Source organism: Antechinus flavipes, chromosome 2 (assembly GCF_016432865.1).
Source record: "Antechinus flavipes isolate AdamAnt ecotype Samford, QLD, Australia chromosome 2, AdamAnt_v2, whole genome shotgun sequence".
NCBI classification, from domain to species: Eukaryota; Metazoa; Chordata; class Mammalia; order Dasyuromorphia; family Dasyuridae; genus Antechinus; species Antechinus flavipes.
Window position 1 is genome coordinate 495,152,158 of NC_067399.1, and position 17,729 is coordinate 495,169,886.

The 17,729-nt window shown below is 45.8% G+C and overlaps 1 protein-coding gene across 1 annotated transcript; it reads left to right on the plus strand.

Annotated features, from left to right (window-relative positions):
• Positions 1 to 2,335: 2,335 nt before the first annotated feature.
• Positions 2,336 to 17,687, plus strand: PCIF1 (phosphorylated CTD interacting factor 1). The gene is made up of 17 exons (XM_051979927.1): positions 2,336 to 7,244; positions 8,019 to 8,218; positions 8,831 to 8,975; positions 9,592 to 9,716; positions 10,000 to 10,134; positions 10,762 to 10,892; positions 11,109 to 11,263; positions 11,680 to 11,827; positions 11,935 to 12,018; positions 12,631 to 12,730; positions 12,833 to 12,995; positions 14,208 to 14,380; positions 14,869 to 14,955; positions 15,162 to 15,346; positions 15,851 to 15,944; positions 16,033 to 16,208; positions 16,297 to 17,687. The coding sequence occupies exons 3-17, from the start codon at positions 8,852 to 8,854 to the stop codon at positions 16,529 to 16,531; spliced, it is 2,115 nt and encodes a 704-aa protein (XP_051835887.1). The 5' UTR covers positions 2,336 to 7,244; positions 8,019 to 8,218; positions 8,831 to 8,851; the 3' UTR covers positions 16,532 to 17,687.
• The last annotated feature ends 42 nt before the right edge of the window (positions 17,688 to 17,729 follow it).

Consider the following 17,729-nt stretch of genomic DNA (forward strand, 5'->3'; position numbering starts at 1 on the left):
TGCATTGGGCATACATGAAAATTCATATCTTATTCTATACTTTTAGTTCATCACCTGTCTTCCAAATAGTCTGCATGTTTCATCGACAATCTCCTGAAGTTATGGCTGAGACTGGTCCCTGCTTTGATCAGAGTTCTCAGACTTTCAAAGTTGTTTTCTTTCATGTAATTGTGGATTGTGCATTTTTTTTTTTTGGCTGTTCATTTTATTCACCATCAGTTCATTTTTTCTCTCTCAAATTTCTCTGAATTTGTAATATTTCTTTTGACACAAAAACATTTAATTACATGAGTATATCATAATTTGCTCAGCTACTTCCAAATTTATGGGTACCTATTTTGTTTCTGTTTCTTTGCTATCACAAAAAGAATAGCTATAAATATTTGGGTCTTTTCCTTCTGTTCCATGTTTTTAACGTCAATAGTCTTCCACAGGACAATAGCAAATTCAATTTAACATTCATCAAGTACCTACTGTTTGTAAGACATATATATATGGGCAGTTAGGTGGCACAGTAGATAGATTGTGGGACCTGGAATTAACAAGACTCAACTTCCTGATGATGGGGTGCAGCTTCTAGGAGTGATATAGCAATAACCCTAAGTCCACCTGGCCTTGGGAGTAATATAATTTTCTTGCTCTAGCTTATAGGGTAGATGTAGCAGTAACCCTGAGGTCTCCTGGCATTGGGAGTGCTATAGTTTTACAAACATTTCTGGCTGTCAGATAATAATCTGTTGGTCAATAATCCTAAAATCCCCTGGCCTTGGGAATGTTATAGTTCCACAAACACAGCTGCTTTCAGATAACAATCTGTTGGTCAGTGATAAAGTTTCTGAGACAATAATGAAGTATATAGTAGACCCCTCCTTAAATCCACCAGTAAGCCATAAAATTAGTGTATTAGTGACATAAAGCCTCCGTTCTCTCTTTTTCCTATAAATTTATCTTTTTGCTCACAGTTCTTTGCTAAATTCTTTTGGAACTTAGCCTGCTATAATTGGTATTACAATTATAATAAACTTTGCCCCTTTACTTGGAGATGGATTGGAGCCTGCAAATTCTTTTGAGACATCTCACAACACTGGTCTGCAACCCCAACCTTTTGGGATCTCCTTTGAACCTCAACTCTGACTTCAAATCTGGCCTCAGACATTTACCAGCTGTGTGACCCTGGGCAAGTCACTTCTCTTTGCCTCAGTTTCCTCATCTGCAAAATGAGCCAGACAAGGAAATGCAAACCACTGCCAGGAAAAACCCAGATGAAGTCACAAAAAGTCAGACTCAACCGAAATGAACAAAAATATGCAAGAAACTGTGCTGGGTGGTAGGGATATAAAGACTAGACAATTTATATTTTAAGGACTTAAGGTCTACTGGAGAAACACACGTATCCAAGGGAGCAAAGTATATACAAAATAACACCTGATTTCTCAAAGGAAAAGGTACTATTAGCTGGTGGGAGAGGACAAGGAAGAGTAAGGGCCTCATGCTGTAGTGATACAGGCTATTTTGAAGCAAAGTAGTGATTCTAAGAGGAGAGGCAAAGAGAATCTATACCAGATATTGGACATAGTAAGAACTTCATTTTGTTTTTCATTGCTAGTGATGGTGAGGTTCCGGGCAGAGTCCCAGCACTAGTTACCAAGATTGAATCCACACTGAGGCTAGAGCTGTCTCTTCCTCCCTTCTGTCCCAACCCCCTCCTTCTCCTTTTCTCTTCCTCTTTGGCCCCCCTCCCACAGCCCTACTCCTTGGGCAGTGACTCCAGCATGTGGATTCCTTAGGTCCCTTAAAGGGACTTAGGCCATTGGCTTCCTGGTTGCTGAAGCAGTGCAGCGGGGCAAGTCAAAATGGGAGTTGCCACAAATTTTGAGCTGCTTTTGACAGAGAATGCTTTCCTGACCTGGTATAGCATGGTCACCAAGATTGCTGTAGCGGGGAAGCAGTGTGAGGTGTAGAATTTTGTATCTTTTTTTAACTTTGAAATTATACTTTTTGAACTATCATTACTGTATTTGAAGATCTATAAATTCTTTGTTGCATTTTAAGCCCTAAACCTGAATGATTGGGTTGGCCTAGATGAAGCCTGGCTCAGCATATCATCTGTACAAAGACTAAAGACAGAGGTTGTCCAGCTTGCACAACACGAATCTTACTCTCATCACATTTATTCAAAGAGACTATGAGACACATTTAACTTCACAGAGAAGCTTGTTTCACCCTATAGGGAAGTAGGAGAGGAAGGGAAAAAGGAGGAGGCTAATAGAAGGTAGAACAGAAGTAAACTTGGGAGAAAGGTTAAAAAAGATGGGACTGCAAAAGGGGAGGGCTGTTTGAGGGAGAGGTGATAGGTGACAAAATACTGGGAAGAAGGAAAAGGGGGAAAGGGAAGAGAAAAATATAATTGGGAGTAAACATGATGGTAGGAAATAGTAATTTTATTTGTGAATGTGAATGGGATGAACTGTCCCATAAAATGGAAGCGGATAGCAGACTGGATTAAAAGCCAGAATCCTACAATTTGTTTACAAGAAACTAATTTAAAACAGATAGATATATAGAATAAAGGTAAAAGGCTGGAGCAGAATCTATTATGTTTCAGGTGAAGTAAAAAAAGCAGGGGTAGCAATCCTGATCTCAGATCAAGCAAAAGCAAAAATAGATCTAATTAAAAGATAATTACTTAAAGGTACCTTTATCCTACTTAAAGGTACCCTATATCATGAAGTAATATCAATCCTAAACATATGCACCAAGTGATATAGCATCCAAATTCCTAGAAAAGTTGAGAGCTGTAAAAAAAGAAATAGCAAAACTAAACTAGTGGGGGAATCCCAATCTTGCTTAGAAATAGATAAATTGAACCACAAAATAAGGAGGTAAATAGAATTCTAGAAAAATTAGGGATGATAGATCTTTGGAGAAAATTGAATGGAGAAAGGAATATACCTTTTCCTCAGTAGTACATGAAACCTATACAAAAATTGACCATTAGGGCATAAAAACTTCAAAATCAAATACAGAAAGGCAGAGACAGTAAATACATTTTTCTCAGATTATGTTGAGGTTAAGATTTGGGATACCTAAATAAGATTAGGGTTTAGTTGAGACTAGTGGCAGGTTTGAGTACAGGGAGTCAAATGGAGCTCCTCTGCAACCCCACTGGATTCAAGGATATGGCAGTAAATGAGGTCTAGTAGCAGCTGAATCCCCAACAAAGGTATTAGCCCAAAAGCTAGATTGATAAAAGAGGTTTATTATTGGGTTTGGAAGCAAGGTTAAAGTATAGGCGAAGGTAGAGATAAGGGCAGCACTGGACAGAGGGTCCTGACATGGCTAGCATGTTTCAGACCTCTGCAAAGATGGGGTCCCAGCATGTCCCTTTTATAATGGGAGATTAAGCTAGAGGGGCTTTTGGGTATAGCCCCAAAGTTGGCTCAGATCTGGATGGGGGCTGGGACAGGTACGGATCTTCTATTGGAATACAAAGGGACCAGGATTTGTGAGTCAAAGGATAATTACATTAAGTAGGAGGGGGTGGGAATCTTAAAGGAATATTTCCCACATCAATTATGCAATAAAAATTATATGCAATAAAAGGCCAGGGGAAAATAGACCAAAAATCTAAAACTAAATAATCTAATCCTAAAGAATGAGTAGGTGAAACAAATCAGACACACACACACACAAAATCTTGTCCAGTAGATAGCAGGAAAATCAATGTGACTGGATTAGAGACACCTGAAACAATCAACAAACATATTTTCAATAAACACAATTTTTAAATTTCCCTTCTCACTTTTCACCCTAACTTGAGAAAAATGTGTACTTGTAATGTGGAGAGTCAAGCAAAACAAATCTCTGAATTGAACGTGTCCAAACAATGTTTTATTTTTCACTATTATCTGTCACTGAACAGCACACTTTAGGATCAGTTTTATGGAATCAAGGTTGATCACTGTGCTCATAAGAGCCTTCAACTCTTTCAAAGCTTTTGGTTTTTACATTTAAATTCTTTATTCATTTCACTCTATCATCAGTTCATAAGTCTTCCCAGTTTTCTCTGAAATAATCTATTGGGCTTCACCTTTACAGTCATGCTCTGTAATTGAATTCTGTCCTAGAATTTTCATTTGAAGTAGCCACTCCAATCACTTCTAACTTTCAGCTCTTGACTCTAAGGATTACTTTTCCATCTCATTTATGGGCAGATGCTCTCCTTTCCCTTTTCACCTCCATTATGTGTTGTCTTTTTTGTACTTTGAGTGTAGGGACTGCTTTTTGTATTTTTAGTTTCTAAAACAGTGCTTAATATATTTTCTCTTTTATGGCATACATCAATATGCTATTTTTTTTTTTTAGCCATTCCTCAAATGATTAATACTCTCCTAGTTTCTAATTCTTTGCCACCAAAAAAAAAAAAAAAAGATGTATTTTTTTGTACATTATCTTTTACCACTTTCTTTAGCTTTTCAGAGCATACCTATGAGTGATATTTCTGGGCCAGCGGGTATGAAGTGTAGTGATTTTTAACACAGCTACAAATTGCTTACCAGAATAACCATACCAATTTAAAGCCCTATCACTGGTTCATTAATGTAAGTTTTCTTGTAGTTACTCAAACATGTGTCATTTCTCATTTTTTGTCAACTTTCTCAATGTGAAGAGAGGGAGAACCCTGTTGTAGCTATTAAGTTGCCCTAGTAAGCATTTATTATATGTCAAACCTATTGATATAAACACAAGTATCTGCCACTAAGCACCTTGCATTCAACTTAGAGATAAAAATATTCAGAGATGACATGCTATATACAAAATAAAATGTGTGTGTATACAATTACATTAGGAAAGACATCTTGTAGAGAATGGTGTCAAAAAATTACAACATATTAAATGCAAGTACACGAAGGATGCATCCACTAGTTTAAAATGTGGAATTCCTTGATGTAGAAATTCTCTCCATCAACAAGAGACCAAGATTTTCCCATTTAGTTGACTATATTCTTGGGAGTCAGAGGCATTTGGAGGTTAAATGACTTGCTAAAGGTTATACAATTTAGTCAGGATTTAAATCCAGGTCTTGGCTTTTAAGCCTGTGTACTATATTATGCTACTTCCCTGCAATATATTAAAATATAAATTGTGCAGCAGAAATGGTATAAATGATGTAATCAGAGATGTTTAATTGGAAAATAAGGGATAACCTTTGCCCTACTTAATCTATATCAGAATGGTTGTTGGATGAGCATCTAAGTGCTCTAAAATATATCATAGGATTCCTGAATGATTCTCAGTTTGCAGAGCTGTGCAATTGGAAGGGCTGTAGTGCTTTCAGCAGAAACATCCAAGTTTGAAAGAGGAATTAAGTTTGAGGGAAAAATAAGTTTTTATTTAGACTTGTGGAGTCTGAGATGCCTATGGTTGGATATATGGAACTAGGAGTCTGATATGTAGGGATAATTGAGCCTATGGGTAAAAATGAAATCATCTTGAGTGCACTAAAAAAGGAGGACCCAGGACAAAGCTTTGGAAGCTTAAAGCTATCAAGTAGAGTTTGGACAATTATCCTAAAAGAGACTGAACAGGCATTCAGACACATAAATGGAATTGGTATGAAATGGCATAAATTCCATTACGAAAATACAGGTATGACATCACAAATATCCTTCAGAAGACCCAGCCTTTTGATACAATCCTCTGTTTAGCTTATTACCACTCTGCAAAGCCTTTTCTGATAGACAATAGGCAGCACACTTGCCCTACTCTTTTCAGCAACTCCTAGGAAGCTGACTTGGGAAGTAATTGGAGGGAGGAAGGAGCAATCAGTATTGAAGTGATAACCCAGGAGGGCAGCACCTGTCATCTGCAACATCATGTGCCTAGGAGAGAATCAAGACAGGCAATACAAACACAAGGTACAGCATAAAGGTGGGGCCAGATTTCCTGGGCAACTGGGGAAGGTTGATTTAAGTCCTATCAAGTCTTCCTCAATTTTGTTATTGTTGTAAATTTCACTCATGGCCATATGGGCCTTGGAGATCAGGGAGTCCAATCTCTTCAATTCAGAGGAGAGGAACTAAAGGGTAGAGTGGTTATTTGCCTAAGATCAATTAAGAGGATACAGATCTGATTCTTAAGTCTAGTGTTCTCACTACTTTCTGATGCCTAAGTAAAGAGGGTAGAGAATAGAAAGAGCTTTTGGTATTAATAAAATGAAACCCAGATTTTCACACAACTGCCTGTAATGGTAGGCAAGCCATTTGCTCTCTTTGGGCCTGCTTCATCATCATTACCATTAACATTCATATAATGCTTTTAAATCTTCAATGCCTTTTACCATCATCTCAGCTGATAATCTTAACAGTCCCATTTAAAATATGTGTATCCTTTCCTGAAGGTTGGTGGCCTTTTACAGCTGAGTAAACTGAGCCTCAGAGATTAAATGACTTGTCCAAAATGGCAGAAATGAAAAGGTCATCTCCCATGTCCTAGGTGAGAACCAATAAGTTCACCGAGTTGCCCCTATTCCTTTGAAATCAAGGTCTCATGGTCGCACTTAAGGGTAACATCTAGGTCAACAGCAAAGCAGAGAGTGGACCGGGCTTCAGTCAGTAAGACTCTGGGTTTACCTCAGTTTTCTCATCTGTAGGATGGGGATAAACAGCCCCTATTTCCCAGGGTCATGAGGATCAGAGCTTCTGCACAGCGCCTGGCACATAGTAAGCGTTAAATCAATGTTGGCTATCATCATAAAGGATCCTTGCTGTTATGAGCTCCCTCTCCTACAGTGCTTTCCCAACCACCTGGGGAAGTGGGAGTGCAATCATAGTCATTCCCTATAGAGATGAAACTAGTTCAGGGGTAAAGTGACTTGGCCAGGATCACAAAGGTAAAAAGCTGTCCCACCGTTTCAGGACCGCTGCCGGCGCAGGTAACCCAAAATCCCTTTCCTAGGATGGAGTGAACGCTGAAACTGAAACCAGGCCTTTAGGGCTACTGTCCCAGAGTTCTCCGTAAGCACTACCCCACCCCCAAGTTGTCGGTCTCGCCACACTTAAGATGGCGGCGCGAAGACTACCAGGCCCCTCACAGGCGGTGCCCGCGCACGCGCAACGGCACCCTCCCTCCCCGGCCGGGACACAAGATGGCGGCGGCGGCGCTGGGGAGGGCGAGGCGGAGGCGGCCAAACGGGCGGCTAAGGAGAGTATGTAGTCGTGTCCCCCCGAGTCCGCTCCGGGCAGGTAAGGGCCCCTGGAGGCCGCGGTCCTGCCGTGAGCCGCGCTGGAGTCCGGGGATTCGCGGTCAGGCGACGGTGGCTCTTCCAGGCACTTCCCGCCCGGGGCCGCAGCTCAGCCCGGTCGTTGTCGCCACCGCCGCCGCCATCTTAGGCCCTCGGGCGGGCGGCTGAAGCTGGGAAAGGGAGGCCGTGGAGCCAGGGGCCCCGAGGGTAGCGGCCTGGGAGAACCCTCTTCCGCCGCTGCCGCCGCCTTCTCCGTCTTCGCCGCCTTTGTGCTGGGCTGCGACTCCTGAGTCTCCTCAGCCCGGGGGCGGGAGCGCGCGGCAGGGCGGGGGGCGGAGCCCAGGAGATAGGGCGGCGTGCGCGCACCCGCCCGCCGCGAGCTGGAGAGGGAGCTAGGGAGGGGGCTGGAAAAGGGAGTAGGAGAAAAAGGAAAGGGGGGTGGGGGGAAGTGCGCGCCCGAAATCGCCCCTCCCCTCTGCGTTCCCCTTCTCCCCTTCTGCCTGCCCAGAGCAATCGCTGCGCTTGCGCACTCCGTTGGCTCTTGAGCGCCGCCTGGAGGATTTGGAATCCTGTCGGGAGCCCGACCCGGCTCCCTCCACCCCGGGCTGCGCCCCCTATTCGGGGATTGCCCGCCCACCTTGCATTGTCCCGAGCCGAGGCCCCTCCCCCCGGGTGCCGGGTGTCCCTCCCGATGTCCTCTCTTCCCCTTGGCTTTGGGATTGTTTGCTCCCCAGCCTCGCCCTGCCCTCGACCTTGTTTTATTTTGGCTCCCCAGCTGCAGGTCTGACGATGCCCCTGGTACTTTGCCCAAGTCACTGCTGACCTGTCCTTCCACCCACCCACCCACGCACCCACCGGTGCCCAACCGTACCTAGCATTTGCCTCTGGCCATCCGTGGGGGAATCCTGCAGCGACTCCGGAGAAGCCGGGGGTGGTGAAGGTGCCTTTTCGAGCTAATGCTGCAGACCCCAGAGGGTGAGAGAGACGGAGCTTGTCTCCCCTAATCCTCAGGCTCAGACCCTCGAGTTCAGGGTCCCCTCCTGTCTCTGGATCCTATGAGTTGGAGTGATTTGCTGAACTCCCCCCGCCCCTGTTTTACTGTTGAAGACACAACCCCTGAAATGGATTTGCCCCTGAATCAGTCGCCTAGCATTGGCATCCTCTGACTCCCAGGCCAGTGCAATTTCTCATTAGCACCCTATCTCCTTCCAGCTTATTAAGCACAGAACGTTCCCCATCTTAGAGAAATGAGAAATTGTCTCCTAAACGCCACTTGTGCTGGCTTTTCAGTGTACACCCTACCTCTATTTTTAAAAATAATTAGTCACTTCATCCCAAAGTGATTAAGCAGAAAAAGCATAGACATCTCTCCTGTGCTTCTTTACGTTGAACATGAGAGCAGGGTGATGGAAGGGCATTAAGGCAAGGTAGATGATCTCTTTTCCCTATCATGGATAGTCAGGTGGTTTCTGGAAATAGTTTCAGTATTATTGTGGAGAATTTCAACTTTTCTTTCTGGATTCTGAATGGAAAGAGGGTACAAATGGAGTGGGCCTTTTTGGTTTTGACTTGGTCACTGTGTGATAGGTCTCATGCTGTTGCTGAGAGATGGCCAATGAGAACCATGGCAGTCCTAGAGAGGAAGCATCTCTGTTGAGTCACTCCCCAGGCACCTCTAATCAAAGCCAGCCTAGTTCCCCCAGGCCCATCCGACTGGTACAAGACCTTCCAGGTATTATGGGGAAATAATGAAGGAATTATTAAAAAATGGTTCTGGGACCTTGGGAGGGTAACTTCTTGGTTTGTATGATATGCCGAACTGTGCTAAGTAAAATTCAGATTTTTCTGCCTAGAATTCAAGGCTTTCTATAATCTAGCACTCCCTTTTCCAACTGCATTTCAGTTTTTTTGCTTTGTTGCATTTTACATTTCAACAAAACTGGACAAGTCTGTCCTTTGACTATGCCCTGGCCTTTCCTGTCACCTTGTTCCTATTCATGGAATCCCTTTCTCACTCATCATCACCTATTAAATTCTTATTTATCCTTTAATGCCCAACTGAGATGTTACCTCCTCCAGAGAACATCTGATCTCCTCCTCATTGGATAACAAATTTTCCCCTTGAACCTCACAGTCCTTTTTTCACTTATCTAATATGTTTACTCTTTTGCTATTGCCTATGACACGAATTCCTGGTTTGGTTTTAATTCCTTTACTGGACTATAGAGTCATAGTTTGGGACTCTGTTTAATCTAAATTTAGTATTTCTCCCAGCATGTAGCTGATATTTACTAAATGCCCATTACATGGAATTGCTGGATTGCCCTGATTCTGGCTTTGGTTTCCAGATGAGCTGGTCCAGGCTGGCTGGGAGAAGTGTTGGAGCAGACGAGAAAATCGCCCTTACTACTTCAATCGCTTCACCAACCAGTCACTGTGGGAGATGCCAGTCCTGGGTCAGCATGATGTCATTGTAAGTGCCTTGTTTAGGACTGTGGTGGGCCGATGCCGCTGTCCAAGAAGAGTAGAGGATGTTGGTGCCCTCCTGGGGAGACGTCCTCTCTTACCTGGCTTGAACAAGCTGGTTGGCACAGTACTTCTGACAGCACCATGGGTGTACTACCTGAGGGTGGATTTGCTGTTTGGTATTCAGTGGGTGGGAGATGGAAATGGGGCAGGGCTGTGTGATAGGCTCTTCGTATTCTGGGAGCCAGTATTGCCAGTTATAACTCTGCTGGTCTGGCCCCCACCCCCAGTCGGACCCTTTGGGGCTGAATGCGGCTCCGCTGCCCCCAGACGCTGGAGTGGTGGAAACACCAGTGGAGAACAAGCCCAGGAAAAGGCGGCTTTCAGAGGAGCAGCCCAGTGGCAACATCATAAAGAAGCCCAAGGTGTGTGTCCTGCTAGTTTAAACAACGTGGAATAAGGTCAGATGGGCCTGAAGGCATGCATGTAATGAAAAGAGGCCTAGACAAGGAAGCTGAGGACCTGAATCTGAACTTGACTTTGGCACTTACTGAACCATGTGGCAAGTTACATAGCATGTTATAATTTTAAAAAATTCTAAATTTGGGGTTAGAAGGTCTGGATTCAAATCTCAGTTCAGCTTTTTTATTCCTTCTGTGAACCTGGAATCATTTCTCCACTTTTGGTCTGTTTTTCTTCTCTGAAAAGGATTGTATTAAATTGTCTCTAAAATTTCTTTTATCTTTGAGACCTCTATTCTCTGATTATTACTTTTAAGTGGAACTTTATTCCTTCTGTAATAGAAGGATGGTAATTCTTGCTCTTTCTCCCTCACAGCACTGTTGTGAGGACCAAGTAATATATATATGAAGACCTTTGGTAAAGTGTTGTAGTTTTGTGAAGTATTATCAGCAAGATGTAGTAAAGATGTTTGGTTGGCGTATTGGTGATAGGAAGAATGGCGCTATTATTCTATAGGGATTCATGTTCACACATATTGTCAGCATGTTGGTGAGCGTGGAAAATATGACTTTTATTATTCCTCCTTTCAGGTGGAAGTTCCAGGGACTCCTTCTGCCCAGTCTGTACCTAGCTCTCCTAGCATTCCTGGGACACCAACTATGAAGATATGGGGCGCATCCCCTGAAGACAAACAGCAAGCAGCTCTCCTTCGGCCCACCGAGTGAGTCCTCTCTGGAGGCTGTGTCGGGCTCTTTTCATTTTAGTGTGGGTATTGGAGGGTAGGGAACACCTACCTAAGTTATTGGCTGGCTCATCTGAGTGTCAGTCATTGATTCAGAAGCTTTGGGAGGTTACTGGGTTAGGTGGTTCTTTTGGAAATCTGGAGAATGGATGCTCTTCTTCCCCTTTCTTTACTGGCCATTGTTTGTGTCCTAAGGGTGTATTGGGACCTCGACATCCAGACAAATGCAGTGATCAAGCAGCGCGGACCATCCGAGGTTCTGCCCCCACACCCCGAGGTAGAGTTGCTTCGCTCCCAGCTCATTCTCAAGCTTCGCCAACATTACCGGGAGCTGTGCCAGCAGCGTGAAGGTAAGACTGGGCAGCTGAGCCTCGCCTTTGCTTATGGTTCTTCTTCCAGCCTTTCTTTGTTGCCTTTATCTTCCTTTCCTCCCCTCAGCCTTTGGAAAAAGACAGAGATGGAGCTGAGGACTTCAGGATCAGATACATACACAGGGCCTTTTCCCCTCTGACCTCCGGCTTTAAGTTGAGATAAAATCCAGGGTGCTTTGAATTGGGGGAACTCCCACCCTCTCTGTTCCTGTTGCTGTCTCCAGAGATGTAGTGTGGTAGAAGTGGAAGCACTGGATTTGAAAACACAAGATCTGGTTTCAAATCTCTCAGTCCTTTGATTTCCTTTCTGGGACTTCCCAGAATGCCTAAGGTCTTGTATTCCTCTTTGTTCCCCAGTCTCCTCTTAGGATTGTTTATATTGACTTCTCTTTCAGGCATTGAGCCCCCAAGGGAGTCCTTTAATCGCTGGATGCTTGAGCGTAAGGTGGTGGATAAAGGGCCTGATCCTTTGTTGCCAAGCAACTGTGAGCCAGTTGTGTCTCCTTCCATGTTTCGAGAAATCATGAATGACATTCCCATCAGGTACTCCTCTACCTGGTCCATTTGGACTATGGGCCTCTCCTAGGGTTGAGCCTACTTCCTTTGGGGGTAGCCTACTTACTGAGTTCCCTGATGGCTTTTTGATCCAGGTTATCCCGAATCAAGTTCCGGGAAGAAGCCAAGCGGTTGCTCTTCAAATATGCAGAAGCTGCCAAGCGACTTATTGAGTCCAGGTTAGGAACTCTCTTTCCAGGCCATCAAGCCATAAATACTTCTACAAGAAAGTTCTCCAGGAATGAAGTGGGTGGTGGGGTGGTAGAAGTCTTCAGAGTCCATCCTATACATCACACTTTTACACTCAGTAGGTTCTGTTATGACGTGCTGACAGGGATATCAGGTACCAAGGCTGAGGGGTCAGGGGTAAGTGGCTGAACAGAGAGGGATCCTGGTGCGCCTGTGGAGGCCAGAGCTCCTGCTTCTTTCTGTGGAACTCTATCCCAGGCCCAAAGAGGCAGTCCCTTCCTTAGCTCCTGAGCAAGCACTGGGCTAAGAGGAGAACCGAGTTGGAATCTGTTCCTGTGTTCTCCTCTGTGACTTTAGTTAGTCACTGTCCCTGAGCCTCTGGTTCTTTATGAAACTGAGATATTTATATTACCCATTTAGCAGAATTAAATCTTAAAATATTACAGAAAACCCAAGCTATTGCCTGATACAAGGCTTGTGAGGGTGGAGTTTGTGTTGGGGTGGGGAAAGGAGGGGGCCAGTAGAACCAGTACCTCCCAGTTGGCCTGACTGTGGTGCCTGGGTACACTGATTTGCTGCCCTTCCCCTTGTATGTTCTGTAGGAGTGCATCCCCAGATAGCAGGAAGGTCGTGAAGTGGAATGTGGAAGATACTTTCAGCTGGTTACGGAAGGATCACTCGGCTTCCAAAGATGACTATATGGTGAGTGCTGGCCAGTCTTCTGGCCCTTGGAGAGGAGGGTTGAGGGGGTTGGTGGCTCCCCAGGGTAGGTGGTGCTGCATCTACAGGGCATGTCTGCTGCAGGACCGTCTGGAGCACTTAAGAAAGCAGTGTGGCCCCCATGTGTCAGCTGCGGCAAAAGACTCAGTGGAGGGTATATGTAGCAAGATCTACCACATTTCCCTGGAGTACGTCAAACGAATCCGGGAGAAGCATCTTGCCATCCTCAAGGAGAACAACATCCCGGGTATGGGGGTGACCATCAGGGAAGATGGTTTGGGAGCTTTTGGGTGGGGGATGGCCTATAGGAATCCCTGTGGGAGCATGAACTAGTTCTGGGAAGGAGGAGTAATTGTAATCATGGAAACATCAAACAGGCCTTGTTGCCTTTTGGGTAGAGAATCTACAGCTCCTTTCAGTCCATTGCAGGGAGAGGAGAGGAAAGAAATTGTGTTAGGGTTATGGGACTTTGGAAATGGAGAGAACCTTAGAGGTCACCTCATCCAACCCTTATTTGTATGGATTTGGAAACTGAGACCTAGAAGTTGTGACTTGCCCGAGGTAATATAGGAAGTGCGTAGAAAAACCTGGAATTGAGCCAGGTGAAAATAGACAGGGGCTTGGCAAGGGGGCAGCACATGTTAACTCCTCCTGCTAGTTGATGGGGACCCCAGCATTGAAGCATCGCTGCCATCTTTCTTCATCTCCACATGAGGCATTCCAGGGAACATCGCATGGGGTGGTTATCTCCAGGAGGCAGTCCACAGGAGCTAAGGAGCTGACACGAGCAGAACTGAGAGAGCCAGGTGCATATACAAGGAACAACTGTAATAAGACAGATGCCTAGGAGCCATTGGCTAAATTAAGCTTCATTCGTTGTTTTATGGACAAATGGCTTATAAATACCCCTCTCACCAAAGCAAATCCTTGTGGGACTGGCTCCCCATTCAAACTAATCTTTGGTGATTTCCTCTTCTTTATCTTTGGTGTTTATTCTAACCGAATTTCACCTGTATCTGCATGGAGTCTGGGCTGGGGGCGGGGGTCTGCAGCACACAGTATATGAGTTTGTGTAATCAAGAGTCCTCGGTTCAGATCGGGGCTCTGGCATTTACTCACTCAATGACTTTGGTGAGGTCACAGATTCTCAGAGCTTCAGTTTCCTTTTTGGCAAAATGAGGACACTGTAATAATTTTGGATTAAACACTGTGAGGAAAAGTCTTGGTAGGCCTGAAAGTGCTGTATAAAAAGGAGTTGTTATTAATGCTATTATAATAATCATAATATAATTATGACCTAGGTCTGCAACCCCCCCTAGGTATAGCTCTGCCAGCCCCCTGCCAGTCTTCCTCAGTAAGTCCCCTCAAGGTGCTCCCTGACCTGAGTTGAGAATGGGCTGGAGTGGAGCAGGGTGGGGCCACCCCAGGCCAGGGCCCTCACCTCGCCCACTTCCCTCAGAGGAGGCAGAGGCAGCAGAAGTGGAGCAGCGACTCGTCTACTGCTACCCGGTACGGCTGGCCGTGCCCTCACCTCCCCTGCCCAGTGTGGAGATGCACATGGAGAACAATGTGGCTTGCGTGCGCTACAAGGGGGAGATGGTCAAAGTCAGTCGTAACTTCTTCAGCAAACTGGTGAGAGCAGAAGCATTGAAGGGTAGTGGTGGGATATAGGAACTAAGAAAGGAAGTTTGCCTATATCAAGACACCAGAACTCTCCATTTAGAGGACTTGTTTGGGGAACGAAATGGCTTGTAGGTACCACAGAGTTATGGGGGAGACATTAGGATGTAGTGGAGCCTTTGGACTTGCGGTCAAGAAACTGGGGTATGATTCTTATGCTGTCTACTATCTTCACACAGTCATTTTGAGGAAAGGGCTTTGTAAACCTTAAAGTACCATATAAGTTACATATTATAGTTAGTTATGACATGTTCCTCTTACCATACTGGAAATTTCACATGGGCAGAAACACAGACTGTGAATCAGTGTGAGTCTGTCTCTAGCACACACAAGATGCTTAATGAAGCTTTTGAACTGTTGACATGGAAGAATCTCCTTCCCCGAGCAAGGAGCCTCCCCAAGAGCTCTTTGCTAATGTCCAACTCTCTGTCTTCTGACAGTGGCTCCTCTATCGCTACAGTTGCATCGATGATTCTGCTTTTGAGAGATTCCTGCCCCGGGTCTGGTGTCTTCTTCGACGGTATCAGGTAGAGAGTATAGGGCACAGCTGTGCTGGGCAGAGCCATGCTAGGCTAACAGCTGATGGAAAGGGGGATGGGGGATTTGGAGGGAGGAGGGGGAGGTATGAATAACCTTGAAGAATGGGATGGAGCCATGGGTGGGGAGGAAGAAAGAGGGTGATCCCGCTCTTCTTCCCTCCCAGTGATGATCACTCTTTTGGCTACTCCTGCAGATGATGTTTGGGGTGGGGCTGTACGAGGGGACAGGCCTGCAGGGTTCGCTCCCAGTACATGTCTTCGAAGCTCTGCACCGACTCTTTGGCGTCAGCTTTGAATGTTTTGCCTCCCCTCTCAACTGCTACTTCCGTCAATACTGTTCTGCCTTCCCAGACACCGATGGCTACTTTGGTTCCCGAGGGTGAGGTCCCTGCTGCTGGTGTGCAGTGGCTATAGAACTGCTATACACAGTTCTGAAATCAGAGGGGCTGGCTCCTAGCTGTTGGTACCAAGTCCTCTAGCTCTCCCCAGAGGATGTCATTTTTTTGGTCTGGTTGTTGCTGAAGAGAAATCTTATCAAACTTGCTTTATGGATTGGGCATGCTAATGTGTTATATATCTGCTGCTACCCATCAGCTCTTGTACTATGGGCAAGATAGTAACTGTTCCTCATAATTTTCAGTTTTGTTGGGGAGATAACTAGGGAGTAAATTAGTGCTGAGTGACTTCCCCTAAGAATTGAAGCGATTAGATCTAAGTGTCAGACAAAGATCATACTAGCACAGGTAGCTTGGGAAGGTTTTGAGAGGCTTATTTGAGGTGGCCTTCTCTGCCTTTAATTTTCCAACCTGGCACACTAGACACATACATAGGGCACCTGCCACTCTTGGTAGGTTGACTGACGGCCTCCCTCCCTTGCCCTCAGGCCCTGCCTGGACTTCTCCCCACTGAGTGGCTCCTTTGAGGCAAACCCTCCGTTTTGTGAGGAGCTGATGGATGCTATGGTGTCTCATTTTGAGGTTTGTGACCCTCATCGAGGGGCTGGGGGAGGCATGTTGTGACCCACACCTGAGTCTCAGCATCACCTCCCCTGCTGGCGCTTTGCAGAAGCTGTTGGAGAGCTCCCCGGAACCCCTGTCCTTCATTGTCTTCATCCCGGAGTGGCGGGATCCCCCCACACCAGCACTGACCCGAATGGAGCGCAGCCGTTTTAAGCGTCACCAGCTGGTGCTGCCTGCCTTTGAGCATGAGTACCGAAGTGGCTCCCAGCACATCTGCAAGAAGTGGGTGCATTCTCTGGGGATAGGGAAGCAGGAAGAGCCAGATGGGAAGCCCTGGGGCAGCTTTACTAACAGCCCACTTGCCTTACAGGGAAGAGCTCTACTACAAGGCTGTGCACAACACAGCCGTGCTGTTCCTGCAGAACGACCCTGGCTTTGCCAAGTGGGAGCCAACGCCGGCAAGGCTGCAGGAGCTGACCACAGCCTACCGACAGTCTGGCCGAAGTCATGGCTCCAGCTCAGGGAGCGCTTCCTCTTCCTCTGAGGCCAAGGACCGTGACTCTGGCCGGGAGCAGAGCACCAGCCGAGAGTCAAACCCTACTTAGCAAGCAGTGGAGAAGAGAGCTGTTGAGCTGTGGGGGGTTCAGGCCTCTCTCTTCCTTACCTGACCTTATCCCCAGCCCCAGGAACAAGAGGCCATCATGTTTTATGGGGCAGCAGGAAGGTCAGAGCTGCCACTGACATAGGAAGAATGTGGTTCTCCATGGCTTTCCTCACACACATACCCCTTCCCCAATTTCCTTAAAGCCTCGCACTCACTCCACGTCCCTTGTGAATAGTCCCACACGCTCCCTGTCCTGTCGCTAACGTGTACAAGAAAATACAGAAAAGCCCCAAGACTATGTGAGGGTTCTGGAAGGAGGAAAGAGCTTCCCAGGTCCCCTTCCTGGGAGCCCATGTCCAGGCCCAATCATGGTTGCTGCCTTTTCCTATGCCACTTCATACCAGTGAGACGTTCTCACTGCCCACAGACGACGACGTCCCTTTTTACTCTTATAAGCCCACTAGTTGCAGGTCAGGGAGATTGGGGAGTCCACAGGGCTTTGGGTATGTTTTAGCAAACAAGTCCTAGGCCTAGTGTTCTTGGCTTCTAGGGTCCTGTGTTCTCAGGGACATAGGGATTTACACAACTCCCTGACCAGCTGTGGAGTGAGCCCTATGGGCAGGGGGCAGAAACCCAATCAGGCCAGAAACCAGATTCATCTTCCTCTTGGGTTCTTTCCTGTAAGGATTTTTAGGCCAGCTGAATCCTTACAGGCTATATAAAAGCTAATGGGCCCAGTCCAGTCTTTAACTGATCTGAGTAGTCTTACCCATTGTGTATAGGGACCTTTGAATGAGCCTACCCCATGCCACTCAAAACTTGTCAATTAGGGTTCCTTAGGCCTGTGGATTATCAACTTCCTCTGGTGTCTCCAAGGACAAACTGGCAGAAGTTTGAGAAAGCCTTTATAGGGCAAAGGGACCATAGTCTAGAAATGCATGATTCTAGAATTCGAAAGTAATTCAGTAATAATCTTACTTCAACTCGAGCATGACAACAAGCTCTGATACTACCTGTGATCTTATGCAAGTCACTTCTCTCTCTGAGCCTAATTTTCCTCATCTGTAAAGTGAGGTGGGTTGGGTGAGATGATCTCTAAGGTCTTTTAAAAGCTCTGTCTCTGTGACTGAATTTCTGTAAAATGATACCTTCCCCAATCCTAAAGTAATTCTCCTTTAATACTGAGCGCCACCAGCAGG